Source organism: Anopheles moucheti, chromosome 3 (genome assembly GCF_943734755.1).
Source record: "Anopheles moucheti chromosome 3, idAnoMoucSN_F20_07, whole genome shotgun sequence".
In the NCBI taxonomy this organism is placed as follows: Eukaryota; Metazoa; Arthropoda; class Insecta; order Diptera; family Culicidae; genus Anopheles; species Anopheles moucheti.
This window is the reverse complement of record NC_069141.1, coordinates 91,850,811-91,873,340: the sequence shown is the minus strand read 5'-3', so window position 1 is coordinate 91,873,340 and position 22,530 is coordinate 91,850,811. Positions and strand designations below refer to the sequence as shown.

General features: G+C 47.0%; 2 protein-coding genes across 5 annotated transcripts in view; both read left to right on the top strand.

The window, feature by feature from the left end:
• The window catches only part of LOC128300567 (capon-like protein), a 54,214-nt gene extending 43,278 nt beyond the window's left edge, over positions 1–10,936 (top strand). For 3 of the 4 annotated variants that reach the window (XM_053036678.1, XM_053036677.1, XM_053036679.1), the window contains 4 exons: positions 3,233–3,369; positions 6,299–6,487; positions 6,593–6,715; positions 7,492–8,996. In XM_053036678.1, coding sequence (XP_052892638.1) covers positions 3,233–3,369; positions 6,299–6,487; positions 6,593–6,715; positions 7,492–8,604 — 1,562 coding nt within the window. In that variant the 3' untranslated portion in view covers positions 8,605–8,996. Of the gene's footprint in view, positions 1–3,232; positions 3,370–6,298; positions 6,488–6,592; positions 6,716–7,491; positions 8,997–9,365 lie in introns of those variants that run through there. The other variant, XM_053036680.1, reaches the window with a different exon arrangement.
• A 5,819-nt stretch (positions 10,937–16,755) lies between these two features.
• Positions 16,756–21,728, top strand: LOC128302509 (transmembrane channel-like protein). Its single transcript, XM_053039347.1, has 8 exons — positions 16,756–16,848; positions 16,943–17,435; positions 17,504–17,829; positions 17,963–18,073; positions 18,244–18,435; positions 18,511–20,110; positions 20,179–20,283; positions 20,356–21,728. The coding sequence occupies exons 1-8, from the start codon at positions 16,808–16,810 to the stop codon at positions 21,646–21,648; spliced, it is 4,161 nt and encodes a 1,386-aa protein (XP_052895307.1). The 5' UTR covers positions 16,756–16,807; the 3' UTR covers positions 21,649–21,728.
• Positions 21,729–22,530: the final 802 nt, after the last annotated feature.

Here is a 22,530-nt window from a genome sequence, read left to right as displayed (position 1 = left end):
TCAAAATTGTGTGAAAAATCAAACGTTCCGTACCACGCATCAACTGAACCGTATGATTTAATGGCATAAAGACGTAGACGGCGGTAGAGAAAGGTTTTCTTCCTCCCATTCTTGTTGTGGAACCGCCAAACCGGACGCGCCAAAGTCGATGAGGCGTTAATGGTTGATTGATTAAACAGTGGACAGCAGCTTATACGAGCGGTGGTCTCCCTCTTATTCCTTCTGCACACCTACGGGGAACGACAAGCCGGGCAAGAGAAAATCTTCATCGGCCAAAAACCACTCAATCACCGAGTCTAATACTTGGGCCTTTTTTTTTGGCTTGTTGTGCCCTTAATGTGTGACCATCCGTCGATCGTGTGCGTTCACAGCATACGTGTCGACGATGTCTTCTATCCCGTACACTCCTATCCATCTAATCGTTCAATTAAAAAGTCCCCAAAGATCGTGTGCGATGCTCGGTGGGCGAATTTTATCTGTCAAATGAACGTCACATTGCACGTATTACTCGCTTCAATCCCAAAGGTTTCGCGCAAAGTGCGTCCTCGTGGAAGCATCAGTTTCACCACCCTTCCACTCCCACATTCCTCTCTCGCGGTCTCTCTCATTCTCTCCGGTAATCCCAAGCCGTCCGTCCTGCTCAAGGTGCTCAATGACGTCAGAGAGGACGACCGAACTGCGTGCTACACCACACCCACTACACGACCCACCTACCACCCCGGCTGTCGGATCCAATCGGGGACATGTAAATGAAACATGCTGGCCACATGTGGTCGGACGAGCTACCAGGAAACGGGGGGAAGGGATCTGTCAACATGGCGAATCAGGGCCACGTGGCCATGGTGATTGACTGTAGAGGATCGTCACAGGTTCGGCTTCCGTTCACGAGATCGCATGCTCGTGATCGATGGAAACCAGCGGACACAATTGGCGTTCTATGTGGCGCATGAATACATTTTTCCTTCTGTTTGCTTATCGATAATATTCTCCAAACCACCCGGTGGGTGGCAGAGTCTTCGAGTGGGTGGATCTCTATTTCTGCCTACACCTGTCGTCTTTTGGAACTGTTGGAAACATTTTTAGTAAAACGTGACTTTGATTTCCCATCAATTATACCCCCCGGTCTGTGTCCATCCCTGGTGGTGGTGTTTTCCCTCCCCCCTCCCTGGTCGGCCAACATCAATCGATGCGATTGATGCGCGAGCAAAGACTGGCCCGAGGCGTGCAACTTTGAAGCCGAATGTATAAACAACATGTCATTTGAGAGCAAATTGAATCGTTTTTCTTCTTTCCCGCCAACCGATCGCACCGACATCCGTCATTTCGGCATTCTTCTTGTGGCCCCCGCCGGCTTTCTGGTGCGTTGTTTTTAATTAGTGTATCTTTTCACAATTTTTACGCTACTACCAGGCCATCAGCTACCAACCCGCGTTCGGTGGCCGAGAAGAGTGTGCATGAAAGGCTTTTGGGAAGCATTTTGTTCTTCCTACACACATGGACCCATCTGAATCTGATCTGGTAACGTAGGGGGGAGTTTCTTTTTTTTTTTTTTGATGATTACATTTTCATTTGCGACTTTAGCACGCGTGAGTTTTCCTGCGTTTTTTTGTGCTTCTCCGGAGGGGGAAATTAAATTGATGTTACCGGCAAACGACAGACAGCATGGAGCAGAAGCAACAAACAACAAAAAAGCTGCCATTTTCCATCAGCGTGCTTAAAAGGGCAGCGACGGACGGGGAAACCCAGTCCGTACCCGCGGTGGCGCGATAGGATTAATGTGCGAATAGACGAGACAAAGCGAACAACACGCGCATCGATGATGGTGGTCTTTAATATTACAGCTTTCCATATTACTACTTGCGAAATGATTGGACATGCATGTGTTTTCCCAGGCGGGCGGTTGGGAAAATATAATGCCGGATGTGTGTGTGTGTGTGTGTGTGTTGATTTTGTTATTAAATGGCAATTGGCATTAGCAGCTATACTTCCTGCCAGACGGACACAGACAAAAAAAAATCACACAAATTTATTTCCAATCCCCAACAGTTGCATGTTGTGCTGTCGAAGAAAGATTTTCATTCGCCGTGTGCTTCCTGCACTGAGGCCACCACCAACTTGCAGTGCCGGTGATTTCTTTTTTGCCAACCGGGCACCAAAGCGGTACACAGCAGCTATTCTTTGCCATCTTTGATCAATCGGCTGTCAGCAAAATTGTTGCACGCCGTTCTACGTCGTGTCTATCCCTTTGGGGCGATGTCGCCCTTCCAAAAAGGTGGACACCTGCTGCTCGGCACATGAGTAAGCGATGGGAAGGGGACAGAGGGGAGGAAGGACATGGATTAGGAAGCTTCTACAACCGTCTCTCCCGCGGTTGTGGTAATCCGCGTCTCCAATACTTTGACCATGACAGACAGTGACGTTTGCGGTAAGAAGAACGAGCTTGCCTGCTGCTTTTCCTTCCCGATGGGACACCAAATTGGTGGACATGGTCAACGACTGAACCAGCTGTCCAAACTCGTTCGACAGTGTAATCTATCTCCCAGCAGGGCTTAGGGCCCCGATATAGCAAGCTAGGACGGACCAGACCAGTACGCGGTGATTGGTGGTTCGGTGATGATGATCTAAATATAACCATTCGTTTCTTGTTGTCGCCCTGCCCTGCCTTCTAACGCTCGAAATTCGTCCACCCCACCACAAGGGCCAAGCAGCAAACGCAGTCAGAACGGGGAACTGTATTAAAACTGTGCGGTTCCTCCGTACAGAAAAGAATTGCACTTGAATATCCACACTACGGGGTTAACCGATCCAATTGGAAGTTACCCAATTTCTGCAACCGGTAGCCCGCGTCTCGACGTCACTGGGTCACTGGGAGATACCTCAAATAGCTCCTATCTACCCTGAAGCTGATTGCGCTCGAAGCACAAAGTTCAAAGCGACTTCCAAATCTAATCGGTAAAGCGAATTCTTGCATTGATTGCCGTACCTTCAAGGCAGGAAAAGGAATGCATTGCAAAGTGCAATTGTCGGAAGCCATCGTCTACCGCCATCATCATCCCTCAATCACTGAGGAATGCAATCAATTCGTCTTGTCGGTTTTGTACTTCGTCCCGTCGTTGGGGCGAGAGGATTTCCATAATCCGCACCCGCTACCGGTGCACGATAAATACCATTATCGCTAGGGCAACCGGGTTGGAATGGAGGTGCGTTCTAATAAATTATCGATTAATTTCAGATCCGGCGATAGCGACACACCACGATTCGCCCCGTTTGACTCGACCGGACCATTTGGATCTGGCGATGTTGGCCCCGGTACCGTCATCACCAGCCGCCACCAGCAGTACCAGTCTGCAGCGATCGTCCACAGCACAGGTAAGTTGTGTGTGTGCGAGTGTATGATCTATGATGCGGAATGTGCAGTCCATCGTAAAGTGCCGATAGATACTTTTACCTTCAGAAGAGATTTTCTAATTGCTTTGCAAGGAAACCCAGGAAGACCACCTTCTTGTTGAAGGTAATGCTTAGCGACAGAGGGGAGAGCCACCACGATGATTGAATTTAAATACACTGGGAAAAGCAATGTGCAAATGTTCAAATGCATATATTTATGATTCAATCATCTTTCTGTAATTTAAAAAAAATTATCTCAGGCAAATCCTCGCTATTGAACGAATTTTGAAGAGATTAAATCCTCCATTCTTTCACTTCATTTATCTCTACTTATTAAGAAGCAACACATTTTCTTTCGAAAATTCGATTTTAAATACGATTAATAATTTGCTATAATTAAAACTAATTCAGAATGAGCACTAGAGAGTATTGCGAATTATTTAAAAATTAAAACCCTCTTCCAGGAAGTGTTTTTGTTATGTATTAAAAGCATAATCAATCCACGCCCAAAGTCTGCAGACCATTTAAAATTGAGCTGATTGAAATGGAATGCAAACATCATTAATCGTTTCATGAAAAGTTGATTGATGAATCGATCCCTCGCCGCTGTGTGCTGAAGGATCCAGTTGAGATCCAGCACTTCAGTACGGGTGGTCCCCGAAACGGAAGCTGATGGGGTGGGAGATCATCACTTCCGCCCCCGAAATGCTATTTGTTTTTAGTCCACAACCAGCGGCGGGTTCGATATTAGCCAGATTAACAAAACCTATCCTTCCTTCCTCTCCAGTAGCAAAACTAACACAACCAAAACGTAAGGGAAAAAAGATGGTTGAAAATTGTTCGTAATACAATTTCACGCATCGATGATGCACGATGTTTGCATGGCTGACGTTCTGTTTGCGGACCATCATCTGGTGAAAGTTTAAAACAAAAAGAAACGATGCACGGTTCCCCGCGTTTCAACCTATTCCGGTGTTTTGCATTAGTTTGTACTTTTTTTTCCTGGGACGCGCTCGAAGAACTTTCATGATCCAGAATGGCTACCTTTTACGTTTCCACCGTACCGAGGAATGGGACATTTTCTCAAAATATCATTTTGCACCTCACTTGACACTAGCTCGCATCCGTACACATACGCACGTGTCCGTTCCGTTCGAACCAGTCTGTGGAGGAAAACTGGTAGGAAATTCCTTCCGTAAACGTCAAAAACCCCTACCCGACGCCGTGTCCCACATTGGTCTAGCCCTCAAAAGCGGATACACTCATGCACGATATGCTTATGTATTTACATTTGCCCGCTCGTCGGAAGATAATTAGATTTCCCAGTGCTAATGCGCACCGCACCTCGCTTTGGTGCCTTCCACCACTGGGGACGGTCCCCGCTCGTTGACAGTTTGGCACGACAAAAGTTTGGAGTGCTGGTGTTTCTTTTCTTTGTGTTATTTTTTTCGGTTGCTCTTCTCCAGGGTGTCCCATAATAAAATTTAGCTTAGAAAGGACGCCTTTTACGGTTCTCCATAGAAATGGGACCATGGGTAACTTTGCGCACACAGCTTCGTGTGGTCGGTCGGCAGATTGGGAGTGGAATGGGCGAAGAACCCGGTAACCGACGGGGCGTAGGGAGAATTTTAATTGCTTATGGGAGCGTATAGCTCCCATCCCGAGCGCGAGGATACGCGGCAATATTTAGAGATTCTGGACGCTTTGCCAAAGCAGATGGAGTTGCTAGGGAAAAGCGAACGAGAGAGAGAGTGAGCGAGTTTGTCCCCAAACGAGGAGTAAAGTGATGGCACCTTGTATTTAATCTTAAAACAAGCGTCAAGAAAGTGGAACGGGCTGAGTGGTGCGTGGGGATGTTGGTTACGAACCACCATAAATAAAACCTTTTTCACAACAGATTGTTGTGAACGGAAAGTCGGAAGTGGGGAGGGGTTGGTGAACTTGAAGAGGGTGATGTTTTTGAGAGAACTTTTTGGAACAAAAGGACACTTCAGGGGGATCGATGATGTGCTACGGTGGAAATTTAAACGAATGTTAAAACCTCCATCCACCACCCAAGCGAACGTTCTGATCTTCCGGTTTACCTATCCAGCTTCCTTCCGAAAATGGGCCACACCATGCAGGGTTCTCCACTTTCACATGATATCTCTTCGCAGTCGTGTCTTTTATCTTGCCAAATTTGACGTACGACAGTAATGAGGGTGTACAACATCAACAACTTGTAACGCTTTGAGCATGACATTACGATTAAACTGTCTTGTTTTTTACCATAAATTATATGATTTCAGATTTTTGCAATGGTTCATGTTTGATTTGAAGCAATTATACTGCATGAAGCATTGGGGAGAAACATCATAAACTGTTAAATGTTGATCAGTAAATCCGAATGTCAACAACAATTTCAATGAGCCAATTTCGAAGAACGCATCCTTCTCTATTTTCCAATTGTGAACGATATCATCATACGGTTTACATTGCAATGGGAGGAAAACCCTGTAGTCGATGCCTTCAAAGTGTCTCTGCTAGGCAACGAAACCTTTTCCAGGCCTTTGTCAAGCGTGCCATTGAACACCATTGACAACGTTAAATTTAAATCGAATCGTTGATTAGATTATTGGTTTCTCGCAATACGCCACTCCAGTACGGTAAGGCGTATGCCGCCATCGTACAGTCAACCTGTTAGCAGTTAATGCGAAATCACTGCCGGAACTGTGCTTGCCGGCACTTGCTTCATCGTTTAACCTTTCCATATACACTGCAGTAACGATGGCTCCAAACATGGCTTCCACATTCGACACGTTCCGCCGGTGTATCACGTCCACGGGGAGTGAGATTCTAGCGAGTTTCTCCCTAATGCACCGCGCGCGCTCTAATCTACCCCGTTAACGTTTCTGTTACGCTTCATCGGCAGGAAAAGGAACCGCCCGAGGTAGGATCATCATCGTTGGCCAAATCCTCCCCGCTGTCGGCATCGCGCGAAATGACGAACCTGCGGGACCAGCTCGATCAGCAGCAGCAACAGACGCGCCAAGTGCTCGCCCAGTTGATGCTCGTCCGTGAACAGCTAATCTCGGAAACAAACGCCCGCATGGAGGCTCAGGTAAGTGGACGGCGGCGCGGTGTGAAGTAAATTACGATAATTTGTGCTCAGCAAATTCAACCGTTCCGTAACCAACCGTTTCTTTCGGGTTGTCTTCTACTCCAGGCACGTATCCAGCAGCTGCTGCAGCAGAATCGTGAGCTATTAGAGCACATTGCATCCCTCGGTGGCTATCACGAACCGGACCGACCGGGACTGTCGGCTACTGCCATCGGTATCGCACCTCAGGTACGTTTCCTTTCTCTTCTTCTTCTTCTCCAAGACCGCCAAAGTTCCTTCCGAACAGGGAAGTAAAGTTTATCTCGTGCTCGTTCGCCTTTATGCCGCCCTATTCCTGAGTGGTTGTGTGTGTGCTCTGTTGGTGTTGTTGTCTTCTAATTTGCCGCCCAACACTTTTCACGTTGGAATACCGTCGCGATGGCCGCCGGCTTGTTTGTCTTGTTTGTGTAGTTTTACGCCCTCTCCAATCCCCCGTTTTCCGGTCAGCGGCGAATGATTGGGTCACGAAAAACATTCATCTCGTTACACCAGAAAAAAAGCGCAAAACGCTAAGAAGCATAGAAAAATAATCGATCTTGCCGTACTAATCCCCTTTCCGTTCTGTTTCGGGTAATATATTTTCTCTCGACAACTGGCGTTTGTTGATTTTCGATCACCTGAGAAAACGGGGAAAACCGTCCAAAAGCGCCTAAAGTTATGCAATCTTCAAACGCGAGCGACTAACAGCACTCGTGCTTGCTTGTGTTTCGATCTACTGAGTGTTGTTGTTGATGTGTTTGTGTGTGTTATAACTGATTGATCGCTGCTGATAATATAGCCTGCAAGCTAACACGATGCTCAAAAGTGACCACCGTACGCCTCGCAATCCGGCAGAAATGGGAAACTATCCAAGGTAAGTTTTAAACGCTTCCTCTGTGCCCTTTAGGGACACGCAAGACGTCACAACTCCCTTTACCCATTCACTATCGTCTTCTAGCACTCATAGTTGCCTGTTTCCTCTCCAGTTTTCCTTCTTGCAGCAGCAACAACAGCAACAGCAACAGCAGCAGCAGCAACAACAACAACAGCAACAACAATTAACTGAACTGCTCAACCTCGGTGCAGCAGGCCTGAACTTCACGCCTGCCCTGCAGCAACTGCACAAACTGCAGTCGCTTGCTGGCTTGGTCGCTGGAACCGGTCCTACCGCACCCACCAACCCACTAACCGCCCAGCAGGAACTGTACAAGCTGAACCAAACGCTACTGACACAGCTGTCGGGCGGTGCCTTCCCTGGTGCGTTCTATCCCGGTGCCATTCCGACCAGCATCGCCACGACCGGTGTATCCCCGGGCGCAGTAGCCGCAACAGGCATGCCAAACTTTATGTTTACCAACCCAAATGCGGCCGCTTACGGGACTGGTTTGGGAGGCTCGTCGAGTAAACCACCGTCCGCAGATAGTTCGAGCAAGAACTCACCAACGGCAACTTCTTCCGGATCGGGAAGGTTCATCGGCGGGGGAGCTGGTGGCGGATTTCTAGCTGACACTGGTCAGCGCTCGAACCGCCCCTCGTATGCGTCCTCCACGTCCACCCTGTTCGATGAGCTTCGGTTGGCCCGCAGCCTGGAGAAGGGCATGGAATCACTCCGAATGGATGACGAAGGGTCGAGCCCATTCATCAAGCCACTGTCCCAGGTCGGCACACTCACCACAATCGATCCAGACGGCAAGGTGAAGGTGGTGGTACCGATTAATACAAACGAGCAGATGGGTTCCACCACCGGTCAGTTGCAGCAGCAACAGTTAGACATTCCGGCGGTTGGACCAAGCCGGAAGTCGGCCTCCTTTTCGGAGCTTCCGACCGGGGCTAGCGGCAGTTCGGGCACTAGCGGCACGGCAAGTCAGGAGGGTAGCACCCGGAACGTTTCTATACTGAAGGACACATCACGCAGCAAGACATCCATTCCGAGCCTGGTCACGCTTAAGGTAACGGACGAGAGCGGTACCACCGTCACGAGGAAGCTACCGGCAACGCCCAGCTTCATCACACGCAGCACCAGCGAGAAGGTGCCCAACCGCAGCCAGATCATGAGCCAGGTTCAACGCACCCAGTGGGCTCGTCACACCACCAAGTAGAGTGCTGAGGCTAGCACTAGCAACGGCAGCAAACCTTCCTCAGCTCTGCGGACCACAAATTCTCGTTAAAATACTTGCTCTCTCTCTCTCTCTCTCTAGTCGGTTTTGTAATCTAATAGCGTGTAATTATGTCGACACTTTCGACCCCCCACTAGAAGGCAGCTCCGATTCGGAGGAGGGCCCATCCATGCTAGAATCTTCCGTGTGGCACAGCGACATCGGAAGTCGGAAGCGTACGGACGCTGACAGCAAAAAAAGAACAACACTGCAAGAAGTACTGTAAATATTAGCAACAATTTCAAATTGAACTCGCATGATGACACATAATGGTGATGGTAACGATGATTAGCAAATAAAGGTTCAAAGTTAATTTAACAAAAAAAACAAACCTGCCCCACAAGAAAACGGTCTACGATGTTGATTTGGCTTTTCGAGAGCAACATTTCGCCGGGTCTGTTATCTTTCGGGTCGGGCGTATCGGGCGTGTTGGTTTGTAAACATCCGTGCCGAGATGGCGGCAATCGGGATCGGAATCGATTGGCAGGGAAAATTGAAAACCATTCATTAGCACCAGGAAGGAGGAGAAAAGCGTGCACAAAAACGGCTTGGGGCTTCTTTCTTCAATTACAGTTCGTGTCCACTTCTCTAACATCGGAAACTGGCGCAATTTATACGAACGACCCATAAATCTGTTGCGATCCGTTCGGTTTCTTTGCTTTAATGAGTTCATTTTCTACTCTTTTCCTTCCTTTCGTTCGCAGCTTTCATCGACGGCAAAGGTGGCCCGCTGGTTCCACACGCTACAGTGGACCAACCAGGCACAGTCTCTATCGCGACCCGAGTCGGGCTTCGTCTCGGGCGATTCACGTTCCGAGCGCAACCAGAAGTCGGATGTCGATATGGTGGATCTGCTGGCGAAGGAACATTCGGCCGGTGCTGGTGTAGATTTGTGCGACGAGTATCTGCTGGTCGAGGGCACTAGCAACCTTTGGAGCAAGCTGAGCGTCAAGAAGCGCAAGAAGCTGCTCGGTTTGAAGCTTGGCAAAGTGACGACCTTCTAGCCCCGGCGCCGCTGGCCACCGCTGGCGGCGGGCGGTGGTCAACGATGGTGGGGTGTCGGTGGTGGCGGTGGCAGCGAACAACCACCTGTCCGTTTGACCACCACTGCGGCCTCACCGTCGGCGAGCGATGCCAGCGATGTGGACGACTAGGGACTGTTCCTTCCGGCCTTAGACTGGGTACGCTAAACCCGCGCGAGGAACCTCACGACCCTACTCGTACCGAGCTATACATACACGTGAACACACACTCCCATTCTCACACGCCACGCCATGAAAGCGAGATTTTAGCCAGCACGAAAAACGGTATTTGGGAGAAACGGAACCGTTCTGCCGTGGTGCATGAACGCTGCTCTGCATTTTCTCCCACCAAAACACTGGACGCGCGCAGAAAGGAAAGAAAGAAAAAAACACATTCCCATATTCGTGTAGCATGCCTCTAGATGATAATACGCGATGGGTAGGGTAGAAATGGTAGCTTACTCTTAGGGAACGATAAAGGCGCTTCTCCACTAGACCGTAAGCAGACAGACAACAACCATCGCCACACCAAACGGTAATCCTTACTATGATTAGGAGACAGCATTCAGCAAACCGCAACAGCGAGCTCCGTTACATTCCACCCTTAGATGTATCCCCTAGCGCAAATTCTAGATCATAAGACGATCGACAAATAGAGGAACTGTGGCTCATTGTGCTCAGACCGATAATGAAGTGGCAGCTTAGCGTTAGATCAGACTATCCTCTGTTGTTGCGTGACAAACCCCAAAAGTAAAACTAACGAACTCGCTAGTTACATGGAAACTTCATCATCATGGCCTCACTGGCGCTAGGATTGGAGGCGTAACTGATGAGCGTATCAACTTCAGCAAACTATTCATCCCATCCCATGCTTTAAGGAATGATTTCCCTTCGTAACGAACGACTTTACTCTCTCTCTCTCACACACACTTTATCTCTCTGTTATCTATAAATTAGCGTATTAAACGTCGTACTCCTGAAGACTGAACTGGCCGAACAAAATTGTTACTATTAATGGCAGAGATTTGCAAAACGCATTCGTATCTTGATGCTTCCATCTCGCGGTGGGACGACATAGTGTTCACGCATGGAAGAAGCTTTGAAGGTGATCCATTATTCCTTTATTCATAACTCTTGAAGAACGTGTGTGCTTCTGTGTGCGGTTTTTTTTGCTCCTCCACACCGTCTAGCTTATAAGTAGTTTAATTTTCCATCATTTTCCCACAGTCCCCAACGCGTTCGCTTATAAGCTTCAACGTTGGTGGAGAGAGTTTATGGTACAGATAGTAGAGAATAAAAATTATAATATTAAACATTTTCCCTGTGAAGAAAAGAAAAACCACCTGCACTCATTTGAACTCATCCCTGTCTTCCCATAGTGGCGTACCGCTTTCTGAAAAATTCCATTCGCCGGTGAATATATATCACTTCATACCCGTATTATCGTAGGATTTTTCTATATTTTAATGAGCCTCACTAATGGCTTCGGTCGACCATTATGATAAGCAGACGTCGTAAAGGTACGTTCTTCTGGATGTGGGATGGATGGATAGTCGCTATAGTCTTTCCCAGCGTTCTTTCCTTCCAGCGATATTACCATGCTACGCGACCTGGCTTTCGCTGTTTGAAGAGGCCATCAAGAGTCCAATGTGTCTCTCGTGACATGATTGATGGCCAACATCTTTCCATCGGGGTTAGACTACAGGAAATGATCTGCCTTTTTGTAGGCTTTTTCTTTTTTTTATTGTTTTGTTTCATCTTTCTGCTGCTCCTTGCTCGCTCTTGCTAACCATTTTTATAAAACTTCCAAGCAACTTCACCGGTATCTAGCATAGGGCAGCATCGAAAAGCTATTTCTTTCACCCTAATGGAAGGAGTCGCAATGAATGATGACTTTTAGGTGGTAAGGAAAAAGTGTTCCCAGCCGCTTTACCTACGACAAGCCTGGTTGGCTTTCGTTTTTATTTATAGGTAAGTAATGCGATGTAACAGCCAACAACAACAATCAGCAGCCCTTTCAACGTGCACCGAGTGGGGAAAAGACGGTTTTGCGTTTGAGTTGTTGTCTCCTACCGGTTCTATCATTCTTAAGGATTACCAAGGTTTTCCCACTGCTTTGTAGCCCTGCGAACGGTAAGCCATAAGGAAAAAGTTAAATCCTATCTATTGTTCCATTTTCCCTTCCTTGCTGCCAATTGATTTTGCAACACATTCGATCAAGGACGTAAAAACCCGTTTATCTTCCTTCGTGTCGCTTCTCCGCTCGAACGTCTGTTCGTCTGCACACCTCAATCAATTCATTGTAATCCAATCTGTGCTTGGGTGCGAAAATTCTCCCCGGAGCAACTTTTGCATGCAGTCACACATCATAAATTTTGCCACCGGCACGGACCGCATACAGCTTTATACTTGCTTGATGATAAAATGTGACGCAAAAATGTGCTGAACGGTTGCCACGGAACGCACGAGTGGCCAGTTGTTGAACGATGAATTCACACCGACCGGAGCGAACGGTTACCCCCCGAGGGTCCGCAGTTCGGTATCGACTAGGTACAGTGTACCATGGCCTCACAAGAGGGTAATCTATCAATGTCCTGCAAAACGACTTGATTGGCTGGGATGGCCTCGTGCTTGAACGAAATTAACTGCTCGCTCACCACCGGGTTTGGGTAGGGTAGCTCGCCGTGGTGGAGCTTTTAACGTATCTTGCAAGTGGAGCAAGTTGCAAATCCACTCCTACGCTTGAATAAAAACATGTTTTCGCACTCCCCTTTCTACCAGATGGAGACGCCCAGTTACCCATGGTATGAAACTGGCTGCATGCACACCCTCGGCTGTCGCATGCGGAAGGTATAATTTCAGGAGCAGCTGAAAGCACTCTCTTTACACCGCGGGTGGGCATTCGCACACCTTTTGAACGACCCGACCCGTACGGACGGGGCCGTGCTTGCAGCCGGTCTCCAGGGAGGGTCCAATTTGTAGTCGCTTTGGATTTCGAGTTTGAAGCCATTTCATTTGACAGCTCGTCAGTTCGTCAGCTCGTCCTAGGCTGCCTACGTGCAATTACACGCAGGGCGTACAGGGTCGTCACATCACATCGAAGCAACCGGTGGCGGTGACAACCAACCGTAGCTCCCCTAGCAAACCGAACAAAGTAGGCAACGAGGCGCCGTGAGCTAACTGGGCACCGCGAGGTGTGGTTTGGATGATGACGATGGCGATGTTTGGTGAAACGACGGGTACACGCGGCCACGCTCGCTCACAGGTGCCACCCGTGTCTGATTCAGAGACATGAATTGTAAATATTTATTGTACGAACCTCTGTGGTGTTCAAGGGTAGGTAGAGTTAGACGGCAGCGGGGAGTACTTTTTTATTTTTGCATTCGTATGTGTAACTCGCCATGCTTAGCATTTTGGGAGCAACACCTGTGTACCGGGAATCAGCACAGCTATCAGTCGTTGCCGAGCGTGGCTTCATTCCGGATTCGAACGTGTGACAGTTAACGTGGTTTATCGCCCGTGCCTGAGATCAGAATAGGAATTTTGTGTGTTGAGATTTGAGTGCGTGCTCCGTAACGTGACCTAAGCGATGGGTGATACCAGTGCACCGAAACGTATCCGCAAGAAACCCTCGGGAATATTGAAGCTGGACAGCGTGCGTCGTCGGGAATCGTCCGGCAGTTCGCTATTACAGCTCGGTGATGAGGTACCGTAACCGCAGATGGCAGCCATACAAATTGGCTGCGTACTTTCCCGAAAAGCGTGCAAATGCGAACATCGCACCTATAATCAGCAACGCAAAAATTAAGCAAACACAATAGCGCCCTAATGCACGCACAATGGCCACCTCAGAGGTGTTGGGCGGGGCCGCTTTTGTTGAAATAATGTAAACGGACATTCGCTTTTGATTGTGATTGGCAAAGTTGAACGGGAAACGGTGATTCGTTTGCTGATAATTGTTGCTTCGCATCTTTTACTAGCGTGATCGTGAACCATTTGAGTGTAATCTAAAATCAGCCTTTTGCTTCTTGCTATGAATGGCATGAAGCTTTACAACCAGTCTAACTAAGCTTGGAAAAGCCAGCTAGCTCAAGCTATTGTTCGTGCCGTAGTAAAAAAACTCTTCTTCATACTTTCTCTCATCCGAAATGCCCCTTTGAATGGCCGTTCGCACTGCAACACCTTACCGTTCCTTGAACCGAGAGCTCTTTTTCTTAAACGGACACAAATCCCCCCTTGTTGCCCCCATGTACCAGGGTCGAGGTAAATTAATTTAGCGTAGTAAGCAATAAAAACACCTCCCTTTCGCCACATCAAAAGAGCGCATGTAAGCGAAAACGGTAAAAACGGTTCCCGCCCGGAAGGGGAACAGAAAAAGAGATGCCACCATCATTCGATTACTATCAGCACGCGGTAATTTCCACGAAACGCCACACACAAAGCAAGCAGCAGGTGGTACATCCTTAAACGGACGGATGCCTTTTACTTCTTTTGCCTGGGTGCTCGCGAACAGAAACGAAAACAAAAAAGGAGACAAGACCTCGAGGGTGCTTAAGAAAGAGGCGCGCACAGAAGGCAGAAATAATAAATACCTAAATAAATAGAAATAATATACCTACGTCACGCTTGGTATGTTCTGGGTTGGGATCGGGTGGTTTAAGAGTGCGCTGGTTTCTTGTTGTATTTGCCGAACCCATACCCGTTTCGACGGACGGCCCTTTTCTATGCCGAACGGACATCTCGCGCGATCCAGTTGCGATTAATCCTTCCTTCGGAACGGTTCCACGGTAGAACACCGACCACCGTAGGGTCTAAAAGAATCACGCGAGTTTATTTTCCTGTGAGTGCTTCAGTGATTCTGTTCTGTTTTCGATCTTAAGTTCGGGCATTGTTTCTAAGTGAGTTCCGTTGAGTGCTTAATTTTTTCCTATTCAAAAGCTTACAGTAAAGTGCGATAAACTGTGTCCAACAATTAGTGTCATTACAAACTGATTCTTAGTTATTATTGTCTAAAATTTATCCCTGGAATGTGTGCATTGACAAAAAAAATATATTTTAACCAACATATTTCCATCATATAATACAAATATTGATGCGGTTGTCTGCAGCAATATAATTAACGAAATAATTTTACAGCCATGCCTTCAAACAGATTGCAGACACTCATAAATTAAGATTTTTAAATGCAAATTAAACCATACTGAAATAATTTGTCGTAAATTTCAACCCATTTGCTGACAACGGTTTCCACAGAAAAGCTCCTGCCAACATAAAAAACATGCCTTTTCATTGCTAAAAGGCAAATTGCTACATGGCCCCAAAAAACCAACCAAAAAAAGACAAACGAACCACCCACTCCCAGCCAAATTTACCACCCTATAGTATTCAGTCGCTTTTATGGCCTTGTAACCATTACACGCCTTTACACACCCTCCTCTTGCAGATAACGCACACAAACACACACATTCATAAAACAAAACAGAAAAAGATACGACAAGGAAAACCTGGAAAATTCCTGTTCCGTGTTTCCGTAGCGCATGAATGGAAATATTCTTCACACCCACGGCCACACCAGCGTTCTAAGACACGCTAATGACACTCGGCTGTCGGGGCGTCATCGGTCCCGCTGCTCTTTGTGCGGCAGAAACATTTTTGGGCATCCCGACAGTGAACAGACAAATGAGCAAGCTGTTGTGGCGTAGCTCGCACCGGCACCCTTTACCGGCACACGGTCGGACCGGTAAAGGCACGCGAATCCGCACAAACGCACAAACGATGACACTTCGGAACACACACATTTCGGGTGGGTCGTGGAGTTTTCTCACTTTCCCCGCTCATCTATTCAACGCACTGCCGGAGGTAGGTTGGATGTTACCAGCGCAAGGGGAAGAGAAACTAATTGATGAAACCTTTCCCTACGACACGAAATTTCCGACGAGCTGGGAAATCGGACGTAGAATTCAAGGATCTATTCCGCATTGTAGACACGTCCACGGTGCGTCACGGCTGAGCGGTGGAGTCCCGTACAAAATTCCAACCATTCTCGATCCATCTACCTTATCACACTGCCGTACCGTCTTTAATTCGTTTCGTTGGTTCAGCACGCATGAACGGTTCGAGACTCGGAGCAAGTGCCAGACCAGTGGGAACATCGAACGACGAAAGGCCGGCAAGCCGAAACTGCTCCACGAAGTCTGCTGTAACGTAATGAGAGCGATTATTAATGGTGCCAGCCATAATCAATTATCATTCGATGTAACATGCTGTTACGAACGAACCACGCCGTTGCATACTTCTCGGGGCGGGTTTTGTCCCTTCCACTACCGGCGTCCCTTCTCACCATCGCCACAGATGCTTCGTTATCCTTGTGTGTTTCATTCTCCGACGGTCGAATCCACGTGCGAATGGAAAGTTATCGTTCATCCCGTTCTGCACCGACGGCTGAGTGAATGTGGTTCTTTAAAATCAACTCTGAAACATGGGTGTGGAATGACGTCGACGTCGTCTTTATCGTCGTCGATTATCGGGACGCAACACTTGTTCGATCGATCGAAGTGCACATGGAGCCGATTATTTTATACGGGAAACGTCAAGCGAAGTGGTTGTGTCAGTTGCAGTGCGCCCTGTTGCCTTTATTATTCTATTTATATTTGCTGCACCGCTACGTTATCTGGACTTAATTGTGGTTATTTTTGGAGTGCTTGTTGTTTAATCACCGTACCCGTACCGTAACCGCCGTGTGTTTGGTAGACATTCAGCAAACAAAAGTTCTCAGAAAAAAACCTTCTCGCATCAGTTTGAATCACTCTCTAGCAACAATGATTTCATTTCCTACACTCTCGTAGCTCTCACCACCATCATCCGTATCGCCACAACTCTCTGTCACGTGGGCCTTTCCACCCGTGGGACACTCACCCGACGATTTGCCCGAGGACGCAGATGCCAGTGATTTGAGCACGGAGCTACATCCGGAAGTTATTAGTGTACCGCCATCTCATGATGGGGCTGGTGGCACGGTACGGTCTTCAACTGTCGGAAACGACCCGCCGGCAAAGGTGTCCGTGGAACAACAGCGCCCCAAGCGCTCAGTGAAAGCGTCCTCTACGAACGAGACCGGAAGCGTTATGAAATCACCGGACGTCGCGGGAGGCACGTTCTTTGGCGGGTTGGTTGATAACGTCACCGGTGTTAACTGACATATCTTAATCGTGCATCTTGTATTTGGCCCATGTTGATTTTTTTCCTCCAAACGACCAAAGTGAGTCAGGTTCGGGCATTCGCTGCGAGTCGGACGACGATGAGGACTATTCCGCCAGTATTAATGCGATCATTCAACGAAAAGCAAGTGTTAAGAAAAAGCGCGGAGGTTACAAAGGAGGACATCATCGACGAACTTCAAGTCCGGCTAGCCAGATGATGGGACTGGCATCTGAACCGACGGCCGATGGAAGACGTCGTTCCAGCGTGTATACTACCAGCTCGGGCGAAACGGGAATCACGCTGCCCGGGGATGACCACTCGGTTGGACGCGGTGAGTCGGCCGGACGGCAGGATAAACTTTTCGATACGATTCGGCTGCATAAGGAGGTACTGCAGACGGTCAAACTGCAGCCAATTAGTATGAAGCGAAAGCTACGACTTGTACAGCAGGCGAAGAGCTACATTACCCGACATGAGGGAGCCTTACAGGAACATTTTACCTCTCGCACGGCACGCAGTTTGCTAGCACAGTTTAACATCTTTCTCACCACGGTAGGTATATTTTCACAACCACATCATGCCCTTACGTCTATCACATGTCCTGTATCATATTCTGACAGAAATGGCAGCAGCTACTTCGAGAACTCGCAAATCTGGCCACCTACCTGATACCGTGGGAATCACGCATCAAGGAAATTGAATCACACTTTGGTTCGGTCGTTGCCTCCTATTTCACCTTTCTTCGTTGGCTGTTCTGGGTTAACGTTGTCATCTCTGTGTTGCTGGTTGTGTTCATCATGGTACCGGAGGAGATTTACGTCGATCCGGTAAAGGCCAAATGTGACATCCGGAAGACCATGTCCAAGCAAGAATTATCACTCACGAGAAACTTCAGTACGATCTGGGAATTTGAAGGTCATCTAAAGTATTCACCATTGTTTTACGGGTGAGCGAGGTGAAGAGTGAAAATGGCTGTCCTACGCCCAAGCGTTTGGAAGCTATTTTCATGCACGAAAAAGAGACTTCAATACCAACGACGGCAAGGAACCTTCCTTTTAAACGGTATCTTTCATTTTCAGCTACTATTCCACCTTCTCTGGAGCGATCGCTTGGGGATATAATCTTCCTTTGGCTTACTTCTTTACCGGATTGGTCGTGTACATTTACAGCTTCGTGGCGACGTTAAAAAAGTATACATTATATTCCATTTACGTCATATCATTTGCGTTTAGTGATTAATTATGATAATTATATTAATAACAACATAATAATTATGATAATTATATTAATAACAACAACAATAATAAGCATAATAATGATAACAATGTTTCGGTGATTAATTATTGAATCTTCCTACCAGAATGGCTGAAAACTCGAGAATGTCAAAGCTATCCTCCAAAGACGATGAGTACGTGTTTTCTTGGAAACTTTTCACCGGTTGGGACTACATGATTGGTCACATGGAAACGGCCCAGAATCGGATGGCTTCCATTATACTTGGCTTTAAAGAGGCACTCTTAGAGGAAGCCGAAAAGAAAAAGGATACGCGAAAGTACAACAAAGCAATCTGTCCTCTCCGTTCCAGGCGCAAACTAATAGCTCTAATTTATGCTATTTACCTTTCCAGCTGGAAGATTATCTTGCTGCGGATACTGGTCAACTTTCTCATACTAGGACTGCTAGTCATCTCTGCATACGAAGTCATTCTGGTTGTGAAACGCTCGATGGACATTAAGGAATCGGATTCGTGGTGGAGACGTAACGAAATCACCGTCGTCATGTCGCTCATTTCGTTCTTCTTCCCGATGATATTTGAGGCCCTCGGCATGATGGAGTATTACCATCCAAGGAAGCAGCTCCGCATACAGCTCGCCAGGATCATGGTGCTAAACATGTTGAATCTATACTCGCTTATATTCGCTCTGTTTGATAAAATTGCACACATGACGGGGGAATTGCGAAGAATGAAACCCACCAACTTTACCTCCTCGGCTTCATCGTGCTTTCTACCTGAAGCGGGTGCCAGATGGAATGTAACGCCTCTCGGTGAGCTACATTCTGAGCGATCGCTCCTGTTGGATATGTTGGCAGATTTCAACCGTAGCGGTGTTGGACCGGGCACAATGTTGGCTAATGGAAGTAACTGCTTTCGGGTTCCTTTTAATTGCACGGATGTTACTAGCACGGCTACACTCTTGACTACATTACTACTGACAAGCATGTCCACTACAACCCTTCCAGAGCAATCTAGCCCAACGACGGCAATAGCATCGAGTGAGTTACCGACGACGAGCTTCTATCAGACCACATGGAAAGGAAATCGTTCGCCTTATGATGGGTACGATTACGACGAGGAGGATATGGATTATTATTTGGAGTATCGTGCTCGTCTGCTGCCCAATGACAAACTAGAGGGAGTGCCCATCAATAAACGTGAAGCTGTTTACGATGTCATCAGTCGCAACGACACAACCATCATCAGTGAAACCGATAACAACTTTACGGATAATCTTACAACAGTTCAAAGCACTGCTCTTCCTACAGTCAGCACGGAAGACTTCCAAACTATGACGTACACTGAACTCCACAGTTACGTCACTGGGAGATATAATGATTTTTTGGCCTCTTATTACTACGACTCGGAAGGGGATGATGGGCTGGAGCAAACGGAAAGCGACGATGAAGAAGAAGAGTACAGATTAAATCAATTTTTAACATCGGAAGAAGCGAACGGCTTCCAAACTCCCTCAACCACCGAACATTTCGAAGTGGTACCGGAACTTACAACGGAACTCTTTCATAGCACAGTGTCCATAGAAGATTATTCAAACACTCCAGCAGACCTCCCCCAATCCACAGCAGAGCAGCTGCCAACAAAGTCAACCACAGACGAGAATGGTGAAAAGTTTTCTACTACAGAAATGGATATAACACCCACTACACAATATGACAGCGACGTTACGTCGCAGTTTTACGAAGTGAACGAAAATAGCCGTGCAACCCCCTCAGAAACATCAGTCATTGAAAAGGAAACGTTTCAAACAGATAGCAGCAGTGAAGGAGAATCTTTGTCTACTACTGAAACACCAAGTCCATGCTATCGTTGGGTATGTCTACCGGCCAACTTGCAGAACCAAGACAGCAAGTATCGAAACGCAGACATCCGTTCACTGTGCTGGGAAACGATGTTTGGACAAGAGTTGGCAAAACTCACCGTTATGGATTTGGTGAGTATTTCAGATCTATGGCAGATTTTTAGGAAGCTTCATTGTTACAAGATTCATTGCTTTTTCAGCTGGTGACGATTGTATCGACCCTCGTTTTAGATTTTCTGAGAGCGCTCTTCGTGCGTTTCATGAACAGTTGCTGGTGCTGGGATCTGGAGAAGAAGTTTCCCAAGGTTCGTGGTGTCTTTAAATATGACTTGTATCGTTTGGGAATTTCATTGATTCTTTCGATTACATCTTTTCAGTATGGAGATTTCAAGATAGCAGAAAATATTTTGCATCTCGTAAATAATCAAGGGATGGTATGGATGGGCATGTTCTTTTCGCCCGGTCTAGCCGTACTAAACATCGCTAAGCTGGTGATCATACTGTATCTGCGTTCTTGGACAGTTCTTACCTGCAATGTTCCACATGAAGTCGTATTCCGAGCTTCTCGATCGAACAACTTCTACTTCGCACTGCTACTGACCATGCTCTTCCTCTGTGTGCTTCCCGTAAGCTACGCGATCGTATTCCTCGAACCATCATGGCACTGTGGACCGTTCTCAAACTCGAACCGCATTTATCATCTTCTCACGAACGCTACCGAGCAAATCATACCGGAGATGATCACCAAGTACATCGTGTCACCGGCCGCCGTCATTCCACTGCTTGTTCTACTCATTCTGATTATCTACTATCTAATCTCCCTTACCGGTTCGTTGCGTGAAGCTAACCAAGATCTCAAGCTACAGTTGCGCAAAGAACGAACCGAAGAGCGAAGAAAAATGTTTAAAATTGCTTCTAGCACCCAGCAACAAACACCGGGTACTGGAATGACTGGTATCAATGGACTATCCAGCTCCTGGCATAAAGTGCTCGATTCTACACAACTCCGCCTTCAATCGACGACGGATAATGCAACCGATTCGGAAAATTCCAGCTCTAAGCGAAAGGAACTGCTACAGCGCATGATGAAGAAAGCACTACAGAAGGAAAGCTCGCTCGGTACGGAAGGAGAGTCTGCTACTGCAGGACAGCACAATTTGACTGCCGAATCTCCATTACCGATCTCACCGCCCGTCATTGGAACGATTGATGAAAAGAATCGGCCCTCTATACAGGTTAAACCCAAGCCCAAGGACCCTAACGATGCTACCGATACGGATGTATTTCGTTTCGATCGCCGTGCGGTAGAACATATGAATCGCCAAGATGGAGAGCCAGAACCGGGCCATGGTACTAATGATGGTGAAGGTGGTAGAAAAAAGTTCGAAAGAACTCGCCCATCAACGGCGGAACGGTTCCGAATGGCAGCGCAGGCCGAACGACGGCGCACCCAAAACAAACTGGCAGCAGGGAAGATGGCGGACAAAACAGCCGATTGGATTGAAAAGATCCCGGTCATTACGATCAGTAAAACATCAAGCGATGAGTGCATCATCGATTCCGATCTGGAGGATCCGAACGATCCTGCTATTAAACCGACAACGGAATTGACCCTCGAAAGCAGACCGCGTCATTCGTCGTCAAACAAGAAACCGTCTACATCAAGCTAAAGTGCAATTGTTGTATTTTGAACATTTACTTACCCCAATCCGTACGTTGTAATGTGAAGCAAACAAGCATTTGTGTGATCTCCGAGTGCACTACTTTTTAATGTGTATTTATTATTATTGCATTAAGCATTTGAAAGATTTAGATGTTGTTAGGCAATTTTCAGAACTTTAACACATAATATACTGAATGTTGGACGTTTTTAACCCGTTTAAGATAAAGCGACGTAAACATAACTTTTGTGTGTGTTTTAATGTAAATTGTTTGAAAGAACAAAATTACATGTTGGATTCGTTTTATTGTTACTCTTGTTGCCACTATTGATATCACGCATTAAAAATCACTGCACTAAACTTCACTAACACAAACACACATGATGACCACCATCGCCAATGTTGATCACAAACCACTAGCACTACCGAGCACACAAGCACTACCGAGAGTCCTGCAAATTGTTGTTGGAAGCATATTAATGAACGATGCTGAAACATTGGGCGGTTCGTTTCACTTACCACTTTAATTAGATAGTTTCCATTTGTCGCATTAATTTACAAACTTTATCTTATCAACACACAGCGCACACTACATGTGCTTCGCAAGTACAACAACCATCTGTCAAACAGACAAACAAAATTGTTACTTGGGAGCCCGCAATGACATTAGCTGGCTATACACAAGCGGCCGACACAATCATTCGTTCCGTGTAAATAAAACGTTCGTATTATCGCACAATAAGAAATTAATTTATTTCTATAGTTAGCTCCAAGGAATATTACAGTATTTTTTACTAGAATTGCACTCACAACTCCGTACGAAAGCGTAAATATTGGAAATTAAATTAATTCCTCATATAAAATCACGATCGCGATCACCATTGTATGTAC

Coding starts and splice junctions, on each gene's coding strand:
- LOC128302509 (XM_053039347.1), top strand. CDS start 16,808: ATGAAATCACCGGACGTCGCGGGAGGCACGTTCTTTGGCGG. Junction 18,436..18,510: donor AAGAAAAAGGATACGCGAAA/GTACAACAAAGC, acceptor TTACCTTTCCAG/CTGGAAGATTATCTTGCTGC. Junction 20,111..20,178: donor AACTCACCGTTATGGATTTG/GTGAGTATTTCA, acceptor TTGCTTTTTCAG/CTGGTGACGATTGTATCGAC.